The sequence below is a fragment of the Narcine bancroftii genome, chromosome 5, assembly GCF_036971445.1.
Source record: "Narcine bancroftii isolate sNarBan1 chromosome 5, sNarBan1.hap1, whole genome shotgun sequence".
Lineage (NCBI taxonomy): Eukaryota > Metazoa > Chordata > Chondrichthyes > Torpediniformes > Narcinidae > Narcine > Narcine bancroftii.
In genome coordinates, this window is record NC_091473.1 from 227,821,286 (window position 1) to 227,834,071 (window position 12,786).

The 12,786-nt window shown below is 40.8% G+C and overlaps 1 protein-coding gene across 1 annotated transcript in view; it reads left to right on the plus strand.

Moving 5' to 3' along the window:
- The first annotated feature begins 5,224 nt into the window (after positions 1-5,224).
- pacsin1b (protein kinase C and casein kinase substrate in neurons 1b) overlaps positions 5,225-12,786 on the plus strand; it is an 82,353-nt gene continuing 74,791 nt past the window's right edge. Inside the window, exons 1-2 of the mRNA XM_069941553.1 lie at positions 5,225-5,359; positions 5,585-5,708. Of these exons, the coding sequence (XP_069797654.1) occupies positions 5,649-5,708 (60 nt within the window). The 5' untranslated portion in view covers positions 5,225-5,359; positions 5,585-5,648. The remainder of the gene's footprint in view (positions 5,360-5,584; positions 5,709-12,786) is intronic.

Below are 12,786 nucleotides of genomic sequence, written 5' to 3' on the forward strand. Positions count from 1 at the left end.
TTCTGCTTTTCCGTTATTTTACTTATAGATTAAATTGATTAGGTTGGTGATAGTTCCTTTCCCAAATTTTAAACAGAATGACATTTCAATCGATGCATCCTTAACAATAAAGCTGGCAAATCTTCAGGCTTGGTTCAGTCATATTTTATCTGTGCGCCATTTTTTTTGTTGCTTCAACCTGGAATGAATAGATATTGTTTTGTTTAATTATGTGAAGCTGTACATATTTAAAACATATCTAAGGATGATTTCCTTTCTCCTCATTAGCAGTCCAAATTTCCACCTCCACTGTTACTTTCCAATCAATAAGTGTTTGGCTCATTCATCTTATTTGAAGGAATTGATTCTGCAGCTGTCTCTGTTGGCTGAAAAATCATGTGACTTTATTGATTCTTTGATGTTTCAGAAGATATTCATGTGAAGTGGCCAGAGATTTAAGCAGAAAACCAAGCGGATCTTTTTAATTGGAGTAATAATTGTTTATTTTTGGTTGTTCTTGGGCCTGTAAGGCATCTAAATCAGTCAAAAAGAGTTAGTCGTACATCATAGTTTTATTATTATTATTCCGTGTATCTTTCTCTGCCGAGCAGGTGAATAGTGACTTGCTGTTGAGTATTTGACAGTGTGCTGGAGATTGCTGTTGACAGATGAACAAGAGTGGCCTGAGATTCATGAAGGAATCTTTATTTCTTAGGCAATGTTTGTTTCTCTTTGGGAAATAGGATAGATGCTTGCCAAATAGAAAATTTTAAAGGCATCAAATCCTAAACATTCTGCTGCTCATGTCATTTAGAAATATTTTGCTGCCGATAAGCTGAGCTCCGGTGGGCAGGTGTAAGACATAGTGCATTGATGGAGCAAAATTTTGGTTAATTAATACAAGCTGTTGAGGATCAATTTGACCAATGATCATTTCATTCTTGAGAGGTTGCTCATTGAATAGCAGACCCGGCTTGTGAGTAGCAGAATTAGGGTGGTTTTAGGTTAGTTTGATGTGACAAATACAGTTCAAATTTAAAAAAAGTTGGGTGCATGCCAAAGTACTTTTCCAGAAATCGGCAGTCATACTTGACAGAAATAGCCAGTCATTAGTTATTTACAAAGTATTGAACTAAAAGCCACTCTTTGATCATGAGATGTATGCAATTTTCCAGTTTCTTGAATGCATTCAGTATTCAAATACCTTTGGATCAGGATATGTTCCAAGAAAGGAAGTGTACTTGCCACAAAAATCACAACAGTGGTTCCTGTTACTTTCCATAGCTGTCCTTTATTCCCTCTTTGGAGTTTATGTAGTTTTTTTTTTCTAGTAATTCATTAATTTTAGAAACAGATAACTAATTTTGAGAAGTATCTGTATCCTTTCCATTACATAACTTCATGTGCTCCATCCACCCTCCTTCCAAACCTACCTCAACCCTAACAGCCTTAACTTTATCCACATCATCTCTGCCTGAAATTTAGATCATTAGGTGTCAGTTTTCCGACTGAATATTAAACCCCCAAATAGGGATCCACGCAGATTTGTGGATTGAATTGTATCAGGTGGAGAGAATGTAAATGTACATTCAGTGAATGATCACGTGTGCAGAGTAGGCAAACCAAGACTTCAGTCACTAGGTCTTCAGTCCAGGTAGAGCCTCTATGTAATCATTCATGTTTGACGTAATGTGGTGATATGACCACCAGCCTACTGCAGGGGGCGATCTCTGTACCTGCAGGAAGACCACCTAAGGGCTGACTCCACCTGGCAGGCTATCAATCAGACCTGAGCTGGCCCCTCCTGAGCCAGACACATGGGAGCCACCAAAGCATGAACTGGTGTTCAGACTTCTATCTAAATAAAGCCTGTTGTACAATCTTACGAGTTTTGTGCTTGTTTGCTGCTACCTCAGTGCACCACACATACCTAATAAACAGGAAGGCCAAATCCCCAATTCTACTTGAAGGGCTCGCTGACTATTTACCAATCAATGATTGGTTGATTGCTTCTGGCTGCTCAACAAGTGTTTCATTTTCCTCTATGATTTTAAATAGCAAAAGTTTGCAGGAAATACAAAAAGTTCTGATGACTTTACTAACTTCAGTTCTTTTGCCTTAACCAATTGCTGTGCAGAGATTGGCATTCCTCTTGAAACACAACACCTCAGACAGAAAGGCTAAAAATATGTAGAGCAGGAGAAGCTACAGGAGATGTTAATGGGGAGAAAGCCACATCTATGCAGGTGGTTGACGAGCTACTATTAGACCTGAATGTCAGTGAGGAAAGACATGCAGATGTTGGTGTTTCAAGGACTTCCTCACTGAAACCTCCCCTTTCCTGCATCAAACTTCGAAAAGGGCAAGGACCATATTCTTTTAGGAGTAAAACATGAAAGTCTGCAGACACCATGATTGAAATAAAAACCCAATGCTGGAGAAACTCAGCAGGCTAAACGGTGTACTTTACATAGGAAAGATAAAGATACATAAGCAATGTTGAGGGCTTGAGCCCTTCATAAAGATATGAGCAAAATATAGGCAGCCACTCATTCAAAATGGAGTGGGGGGAGGAGTCCCACAGACAGGAGGTAATAGGTGCATAAGGGAGGGAGGGTACACCAGCAAACAGGATGAGGGGGATGGCTCTGTGAATGGAGAGGGATGTGGGTGGAGAACTGGAGGAAAGAATTCAGAAACAGGGAGTAGGCTAACAGAAACTGGAGAAGTCGGTGCTAATTGTATCCAGTTGGAGAGTGCCCAAATGGAATATTAAGTGTTGCCCCCTCCAAGGCAGCCTTGGTTTGATAGTACATGAGGCCATGGACAGACACGTCAGCGCAGGGGTTGGGTGCAGAATTGAAATGGTTGGCCACTGGGAGATCCCTGTTATTGATGTGGACAGAGCGAAGGTGCTCAGCGAAATGGCCTCCCAGTTTGTTTCCAGTCTCTGCAATGTAGAGAAGGCCACAACAGGAGCACCAGATGCAGTAGATGACCCCCCCACAGATTCACAAATAAAGTATTTCTTCCCTTGGAAGGACTGTTTGAGGCTCTGAATTTTAGTTGCTGTAAATGTGACCATGACAATGGGCTTTGCCAGGCTCTTTCCTGATTAGAGCTGAAGATATATTGAAACAAATTGATGTTGTTCAACACTTCTGTACCTCAGGGTGTCTCTGAGGTACAGGTCCAAATTCTTCTTAAATTTTAAAATTGAGGCCACTTTCGCTACTTCAGCTGGCACACACATATTGATAAACACATACACACACACACACACACACACACACACACACACACACACACATAATTTTACACACACACACATATATACACACACACATATACATACACATACACACACATATATAGACATACACATATACACACACACACATATATATACACACACATATATAGACATACATATATACATATACACATCACATCACACACACATATATATACATATATATATATGTACACACATATATACACATACACACATATAGACACACATACACATATATAGACATACACATATGTATACACACATCACATCCACACACATATATACATATATATATATGTACACACATATATACACATACACACATATAGACACACACACACACATATATAGACATACACATATGTATACACACATCACATCACACACATACAGACACATACAAACACACACATATATATGTATACACACATATATAAACATACACACATATACACATACACACATATATAGACATACACAAATATACATAGACATACATATACATGCACATCACATCACACACATATATGTATATATGTGTACACACATATACACACACACACACACATATATATATATGTGTACACACATATATACATATACACACATATATAATACACATACATATACACATCACATCACACACATAGATACACACATACACACATATACATATATATATGTACACACATATATACATATACACACATATATAGACATACACATCACATCACACTCATATATATGTATATATGTGTACACACACACATATATACATACATACACACATATATACATATATAGACACACATATATATATGTACACACATATATACATATCTTCTTCTTTCTTTGGCTTGGCTTCGCGGACGAAGATTTATGGAGGGGGTAAAAAGTCCACGTCAGCTGCAGGCTCGTTTGTGGCTGACCAGTCCGATGCGGGACAGGCAGACACGATTGCAGCGGTTGCAAGGGAAAATTGGTTGGTTGGGGTTGGGTGTTGGGTTTTTCCTCCTTTGCCTTTTGTCAGTGAGGTGGGCTCTGCGGTCTTCTTCAAAGGAGGCTGCTGCCCGCCAAACTGTGAGGCGCCAAGATGCACGGTTTGAGGCGTTATCAGCCCACTGGCGGTGGTCAATGTGGCAGGCACCAAGAGATTTCTTTAGGCAGTCCTTGTACCTTTTCTTTGGTGCACCTCTGTCACGGTGGCCAGTGGAGAGCTCGCCATATAATACGATCTTGGGAAGGCGATGGTCCTCCATTCTGGAGACGTGACCCACCCAGCGCAGCTGGATCTTCAGCAGCGTGGACTCGATGCTGTCGACCTCTGCCATCTCGAGTACCACTAACGTCGTGGATATATACATATACACACATATATAATACACATATACATATACACATCACATCACACACATAGATAAACACATACACTCATATACATATATATATATGTACACACATATATACATATACACACATATATAGACATACACACACATACACATCACATACATAGATAAACACATACACACATACATATATAGACATACACACATATATATAGACATACACATATACATACATACATACACATCACATCACACACACACATATTATTTTTGGAAACAATATCCTCGGGCTTATTCCACTGAATTACTTTCACTAGTTTTGTTCCTTTAGTTAAATGTGATAATGATTCAATGCGTTGATTATTTTTAAAAATGAAATCTACACTGCAAATCTAATGCAGCAGTGTTTGCGGTCCTGCCTTCCCGTGATTGAACGAGGGGGGGGGGGGGGGAGGAGAGGGAATCCTTGTGGCAGTTCTGTCACTGGAATCCCTGCGGCCAATATAACTTGCACGACCCTGGCTCGACTGCTGCCCCGAACCTGCATAAATAACTTGGGCCCGTGAACCTGTGTAGTTCAATTGTGTGCAGCCTGTCACCACGTCCTCCGAGGGATGCATCGCCGGGCGGAGATTAATCCTCGGCACTAATTCACAGCCTCTAGCGCGCAAGCGGATTGGGATGGGCCAAGTGGGAATGACGGGTTAGCCCTTGACAAAGCACGAAGGGGGATGAGGTTTGTTTGTTTTGATTGATTTTTACCCCCCCCCCCCCCCCCACCAATGATTTCTCTGCCCTGCTTCAGCTCGGTGGATGCAGGGCTCTCCCGTCCAGTGGGCTGCAAGGGTGCGGGGATTGCGCTGTGAACGCTGGCAGTGTCCTTTTGGCGTTTTGTGCATGGGGGGGGTTCCAAAAATTCTCTAACGCTTGGGCTATTTTTTTTAAACGATCTCTTCTGCAGCGCATGAAGATCTGAGGCTCAGTCGCCGCGCAGCTCATTTCAAGGTCTTCGGATTGTGCACAGGATGTCAGGCTCGTACGACGAATCCAGCGGCTTGGAGGAAACGACCGACAGTTTCTGGGAGGTACTGACTGCAACTTTCTCGAGAGGACGCGATTGTTGCGAGAGAATGAAAATGTATCATTTACTTAACTCGCCACGCGGGTGACATGAATGTTGCCCAAGGGGATAATAGAGTTGTCTTGCTTTAATGCTGGCGAGATTAGTCCTTATCAATCAGGGAATTGGGGGGTTGCAGCCGCATCTCAGAAAATGCATCGCAGTTTGACCGAAAGGATTTGGGAAGTCGTCAAGGATTTTATTTTTGGACTTGCCAGAAACCACAGCTTCATGACTTTAACTGTCCAGTTCAAACTGGACATTGCCATCTATTTGTCTCCAGTCCTCCAGGCAAAGAAAGATGTTCTGTCCATGGATGCAGTGGATTTTTTTTACCAGAAGTTGCTTTTCTGAATATATATAATCATTTGGAGGATAAAATAGTTGGAATCCCTCTTCGCCACACTGATTTTTTCCCCCTCCTATTTAAGTGGTGATTGGTGACTAGGCAGAGGGAAGGATAGGCTTCAATGGACAGAAGAACCTCACCGGCCCGGATCCAGGTATACCAATGTCGGGAAGGGAGAAGGTGGCTCGACCTTTATGGCCCAGGACTGCCGGGAGTCCTCTTTGGAATTCTCTAACCAGGGAAGTGGTTGAGGCTGCCTCATTAAACATATTTAGAATTGGTTAGATAAATTTTGACATGATAGAGGAATTAGGGGATATGGGGAGAAGGCAGGTAGGTGGAGTTAGGTCATCAATTCGATCAGCCATGATCGAATTGAATGGCGGAGCAGGCTCGATGGGCCATTTTTGGCCTACTCCTGTTCCTACTTGCTATGTTCCTAGGAGTCGTAGGGTTTGAGTCAACAGTGGGTGGGCCAGCTCCTCATATACAGTAGCCAACAATAACTATAGACAATGGAGGAAACCCATTGCCACACTGGTCCAACTGACGTCTTAGTTAAGAATTTGCCACCCTCCCTATCGTCCTGCACACCTGACCTTTTAGGAGTCTCGAAGAGGCTGGGTGTTGGAGAAACCCATTCACTCGTACTGAGGTCAAGCAAGATTCCACCTTTACTCTGCTTATCCAATTGCTAATTGATAGAAGAATTGAAGAATTTGGGGTGTGACTTATTCCCCCTCCGTCCATCCCAACAACGATGTTCAAATATTTTGAACCCCCTAATGATACGCTGCCGAGTACAGATAAAGCATTGAACCATCAAGCACCTTTGGCTGGTAGCTAAGTGCCATGTTGATCATGGAATCAGCTGAGGTTGATTATAAATAATATTGCATTTTCACCCTTAGTATTTCCAAGATCTTTACATAGCACAGACCATCGCCTCACTAATGTTGCTTTAATTATTTTCATTAGAAGTGGTTTAAAATGAGCCTGCCCTCTCTCTTTATCACTATTATTAGATCTGCCTTCCAAAAAGAGAGCACTCCTCTGTGTGCTATCTTTTCTGGAGTTATTTATGATGGAGGAATCAACACTTCACAAAAGTCACTCCTCTTGATATGGAATTTTTCAAACCTCTCTCTCTGTTCAAATTTCACTTGTTCAAATTAACCTAACCGCAAGATGGCACGGTCAAAACCGTAAGATGGCACGGTCAAAACTGCAAGGACAGGCATTCAGAAGCCAATATTGGATTCCATCACACTGACACTAAACTATATTAGAAGTAGTGCAATTAATCTTGCCTGTTAGGTTAATTCCTATCAGAAAATGAAATTATTTAAAATGTAAAGTAAATAAATTGGTAATTTTATAATTTTTGTACCTATTTTTAAAATTACCTGTCTTCAAGAATAAATTGAAAAATCAATGATGTTATCTGCCAGTAATAGTGTTCTAAATTGTAAAGGTTGATAAAGAGTTCAAGTGGATTAAATTATGTAGATTATCTATATGGAATCATTTTGGTCTCTGCATATTTCTGAATAAGTCAATAGAAATGTAAATGACGGACACTGTTGCAAAGCAAAATGCTGTGGTGAATTTGAGAAGGTTTACTTTTATAATAAATTCACTAAGGAGTCCAAAGTGTTAAAATACAAAGCCTTTCTAAGCATTATGACCAACTAAGCCAGCCTTATGATTGGAAGGACAGAAGATGTATTGACAGAATGAAGGGGAGAAGAATTTTATTAAGTTGAAGTTGTGATGTATTCAAAATTTGAACTTTACGAAAGCTATTAAAAAATAGTTTTCCATGATGGGGAAACCATTTTCTGTTGACTTCTGTGTCAATTTTAGGGACCAAAAAACAGTGGATATTGGAGGATATTTGAGAAATCCTCTACATGGGGTTATGCCATGATTTGTTTCAAAACCCTAGTGACATTTTGTAAAAATGACTGAAGTATGGTTGGTTGCTCTGTAAAATGGTTTATCTATCTACTTCAATTAAGCTCCAGAAATGGCATTTTTTAAGAATGAGGTTTTTTAAATCTAATTCTCACATGGGCGTGTTATCTTCCAGTGGTTTCTGCAAGGACAAAGAGCAGATCTGAATAACATTTTATTTCAAATATATTTTTATTTTTCATGTTACATGGCTATATACCTTTTTGATCCTATTTTTGAATGCTATTTTAAAAACATAATTAAAAAATAAATTTGGACATATAGCATGGTAACAGGCCATTTCAGCCCAAATGTCCATGCCGTCCAATTTACACCCCATTAATCGACACCCCCGGTAAATTTTGAATAGTGGGAGGAAACCGGAGCCCATGGGGAAAACCCACACAGACACAGAGAGAAAGTAGAAACTCCTTACAGACAACGCAGGACCCAGGTTTGGTCCCGATCACTGGTGCTGTAAAGGTATGGCGCTAACCACTACACCATATTTCTCTGATCATTTCTCGTCCCATCATTTGGGAGAGTGGAGATACTTCCCCTTCTATGTATTTGGCCCAATGATCACCTTGACATAGCAATTTGGGCTCTTGTAGCAAGTATTATCAAACAAAATGGTAATATCTCCACAGGCCATTAAAATTAGAAAGGTGACCTTTCCGGTAAGGTTCTGGAGAATTTTTTTTTCAAATGTGGAATGCATTATTAGCTGATGTGGCATGAGAACTGTTTATATTTAGAATGTTATACTGGAGTTAAGGTTTCCATTCTTCCATGTTGTAAAATATACTGTATCTGCAATGTGAGAAAAGAAATGTATACTTAAATGCAGCAATTACAAAATACAAAATACTAATTGAATTTAACTTGGCTTACGTAAAATTTCAGATACTTATTTCTCATGAACATTTGACTCTTAAAGTGTACTGGTTTTTTTTTTAAAGGGTTTTAAAGGTTTGAACTGGGATGCAGTTCTTCTAATGTTGTGCATTGCCCAACCTTCAAATTATTGAATTATTGGCACCATCCACAGGGATCATAGAGGAAACAGGTGGGGTTCCTTGCAAATCATCTGAAGCAGATTCCGAAGGTTATGAGAGTTAAAGGTAGATAGAGAATAGGGAGAAAATTTTTTGAGAAGGCAGGTGAGGAATTTAGTCTGCAATTGATCATTTATCCATTTCCTAAATTTTTTAACTTCCCACTTTGATTTTTAACATTAATGAAATTAGCAAAAGTATTATTTCAAAGCCAAAATGTCCATGTTTGGTGTTAGACCAGATGCATCATTATCAATATTGACATTTAATCGGCATGAGGTGTTTCAACAATTCATTAATTTTTGTTGACAGTACCATAAGATAAACAAGCAGAAGTAGGCCACTCATCCTATCATGTCTGCTATTCCATCATGAACTGATCATTCTCCCTCATCCCTCTCCCTGCCTTTTTCATAACCCTTGATACCCTGACTATTCAGACACCTATTAATCTCTTCCTTAAATGCACCCAACAACTTGGCCTCCACTGCTTCTTGAGGTAGCAAATTCTAGAATTTATCCACTTTCTGGCTGAAAGAAATTTCTTCCAGATCTGTTTAAAATAGGTGCCCTTCAGTCCTGAAGTTGTACCCTCTTGCCCTAGACTTCCCCACCTTGGGAAACAACTTTGCCACATCTCTGTTCAGGCTTTCCAACGTTTCAAATATTCTTGAGGTTCCCCCCTCATTCTTCTGAACTCCAAGGTGTACAGTCCAAGAACTGTCAAATATTCCTCGTATCTGAATCCTTTCATTCCAGGAATCATTTCTTGTGGATCTTCCAATGCCAATACTCTGAGTGAGGCCCACCAGTGCCTTATTAAAGCCTCAACATCACATCCTTGCTCTTGTATCCTATTCGTCTGGATATGAATCGCAATACTCCATTCACCTTCTTCGCCACCAACTCAACCAGAACGTTAACCTTTAGGGTATCTTGCGTGAGGACTCCTAAATCCTTTTGCATCGTCAAATTTTGAATTTTCCTTCCATCCAAATAATAGTCAGCCTACCGAGGTGCGCAACTGTGCACTCCTACCGGGTAGGCGCGCGCAACTGTGCACTCCTACCGGGTAGGCGCGCGCGATCGTGCACGCCTACCGGGTAGGCGCGTGCACTTTCCAACAATGTATTTCATAGATCTCCTGCAGGCAAGGACAAGTTGTGTTAACTTGCATTCTGGAGAGTTGAGCAGTGATCTGATTGAGTTGAGTAGTCGTAGAGAAGTTTCATGGGATAGATGCAGTGAAAATATCTCCACAGGACAAAGAACCCAGAAGAAGCTGATGCACTCTTTAGAAATAAAGCCAAAGTTTCAGGGATAGATACAAAAATGTGTTTGGAGCGATGGAAGACGATAGAGGGGAAGAAGATGATGAGAGCCATTGCTCATGTGAATGGCCAGAGGCTCTTTCACAGTCCTGAAATTGCTAACATGAGGGGGCATAGTTTTAAAAAGATTTTCCTTCATAATATTAAAAAGATTATTAAAAAAATGTTAAAAATATTAAAAAGCAATACCTAACTATAGGTATTATTATTGGGCAGCTAATATTAGATACATTATCTTTTGGATTCATCACAAGGGAAATTTAGGTGCTTCAAGGTGGATTAATTTAGAAATTAAATCCACCAAAAAGTACAGGTAGTCTCTGACTTCTGTCCATAATGTGGTCAGAAGAATAGGATGTAACTTGGGTTTGGTCATGATTCAGGGAATGGGCTGCTGCAGGGGGGAGAGGTCCTCGGACTACTACAGGTGGAGGGGGGTGCTCCTGCTGCTGCAGGGGGGACCTCGGGCTGCTGCGGGGGGGAGGGGAGAACGGGGACCCCAGGCTGCTGTGGGGGGAGGGGTGAACAGGGACCTCGGGCTGCTGTGGGGGAGGGTGGAACGGGGACCCCAGGCTGTTGCAGTGGGGGGGGGAATACGAGGACCTCGGGCTGCTGTGGGGGGGAGGGGGGTGAACAGGGACCTCGGGCTGCTGCTGGGGGAGGGGGGAAAATGGGGACCTCGGTCTGCTGCGGGAGGGGGGAGAGGAGGAGAACGGGGACATCGGGCTGCTGCGGGGAGCGGGGACCACTGTAAACAGTACTTTTAATACAAAATATGAACGTCAACAGAATTAATAAATATTTTTTAAAAATTTTGGTTGTATGTTATATGGTTATATGTGCAGGTGGGCGTAACTTGCGTAAGTTGGAAGTCGGGGACTACCAGTATTATGTTCTTTACCTTTCTCAGCCTCCAAATTAATTGATAATTTTATTGTTAGATGTGCATTGAGAATATGATTTCAATTCAGGAAACATTTTCGGTACCATAGATTCTTATTAATTAGACCTATTTTAAGTAATTCTTTATTTTTAACCTTTGGTTCAAGATTTTGGGTGTCATAATTGGTCAAATTTAAGTGTCCAATCCCGTTTAGACATTTTTACTGACCAAAATCTTGCCTCTTTTGAGCAATTATCCACCAAATTTACATTGTGCAGACATCATCTAGTTTGTTATTTACAGGTTGGGAGCTTTTTGAATTCTTGAACTTTTAAGCTCCTTGAAGACCTGAAACCTAATATGATAGGGGTGATTTATTATTTCTAACCTAAATATAAAGAGGCGGTTCTGGCCTTTATGAATTACTTATAAATTCTAGGGACAGTTCCCTGCACAGAATTTAAAAAACTGAGAACAGTTATTTTCTGAAATTACATGGGACCCTATTTTGAAGTGATTGCATTCATCCTCTCTGTGCTAGACACTCATTATTAGAATTTCAGGTAGTACATAGGTGTGATAGTACAGATCCTATCACCAATGTGTCTATGTACAGATTGTAGTGTAGGATGACTGTGATTGGCTGAGAGTATAGCCACACCTACTGGCAGGTCTTAAAGGATTGCTCCTAGCCAGACCAGGTCATTCTGGACTGGTCGACGCGCTCTACAATAGGGCCCACTATTCTAAAGTCCAATTGACTAAATTCTATTCTAATCTCTCTTCTAAATGTGAAATATGTATAACTGAGGAAGAAACTGTAATGCGCGTCGAAAGAACCAAAGACTTGATCCAAACCAAGGCTTTTATTAAGTAAAAGACTGGAGCATATCACAAGTAGGTCGACCAGTCCAGAATGACCTGGTCTGGATCGGAGCAATACTTTAAGACCTGCCAGTAGGTGTGGCTATGCTCTCAGCCAATCACAGTTATCCTACACTACCATCTGTTCATATACACATTGGTGATAGGATCTGTACTAGTCGATCTACTTGTGATATGCTCCAGTTTTTTAGTTAATAAAATTGTAGTGCGCGACGAAAGAACCAAAGACTTGTTGATCCAAACCAAGGCTTTTATTAATGAAAAGACTGACCATTCGGTCGATTGGCACGGTAGAGCGATGTCGGGTCGAGGTGAAGGCGGGAAAAATAAATTAATGAAAAGACTGGAGCATTTCATAAGTAGGTCGACCAGTCCAGAATGACCTGGTCTGGCTCTGAGCAATCCTTTAAGACCTGCCAGTAGGTGTGGCTACACTCTCAGCCAATCACATTCATCCTACACTACCATCTGTACATATACACATTGGTGATAGAATCTGTACTATCACGTGAACATTGTGTCATACGTTCTGGTTATGTCCTTCTCTTTCCAATTTTTGGGAAGGGTTATTTCGTACCTTG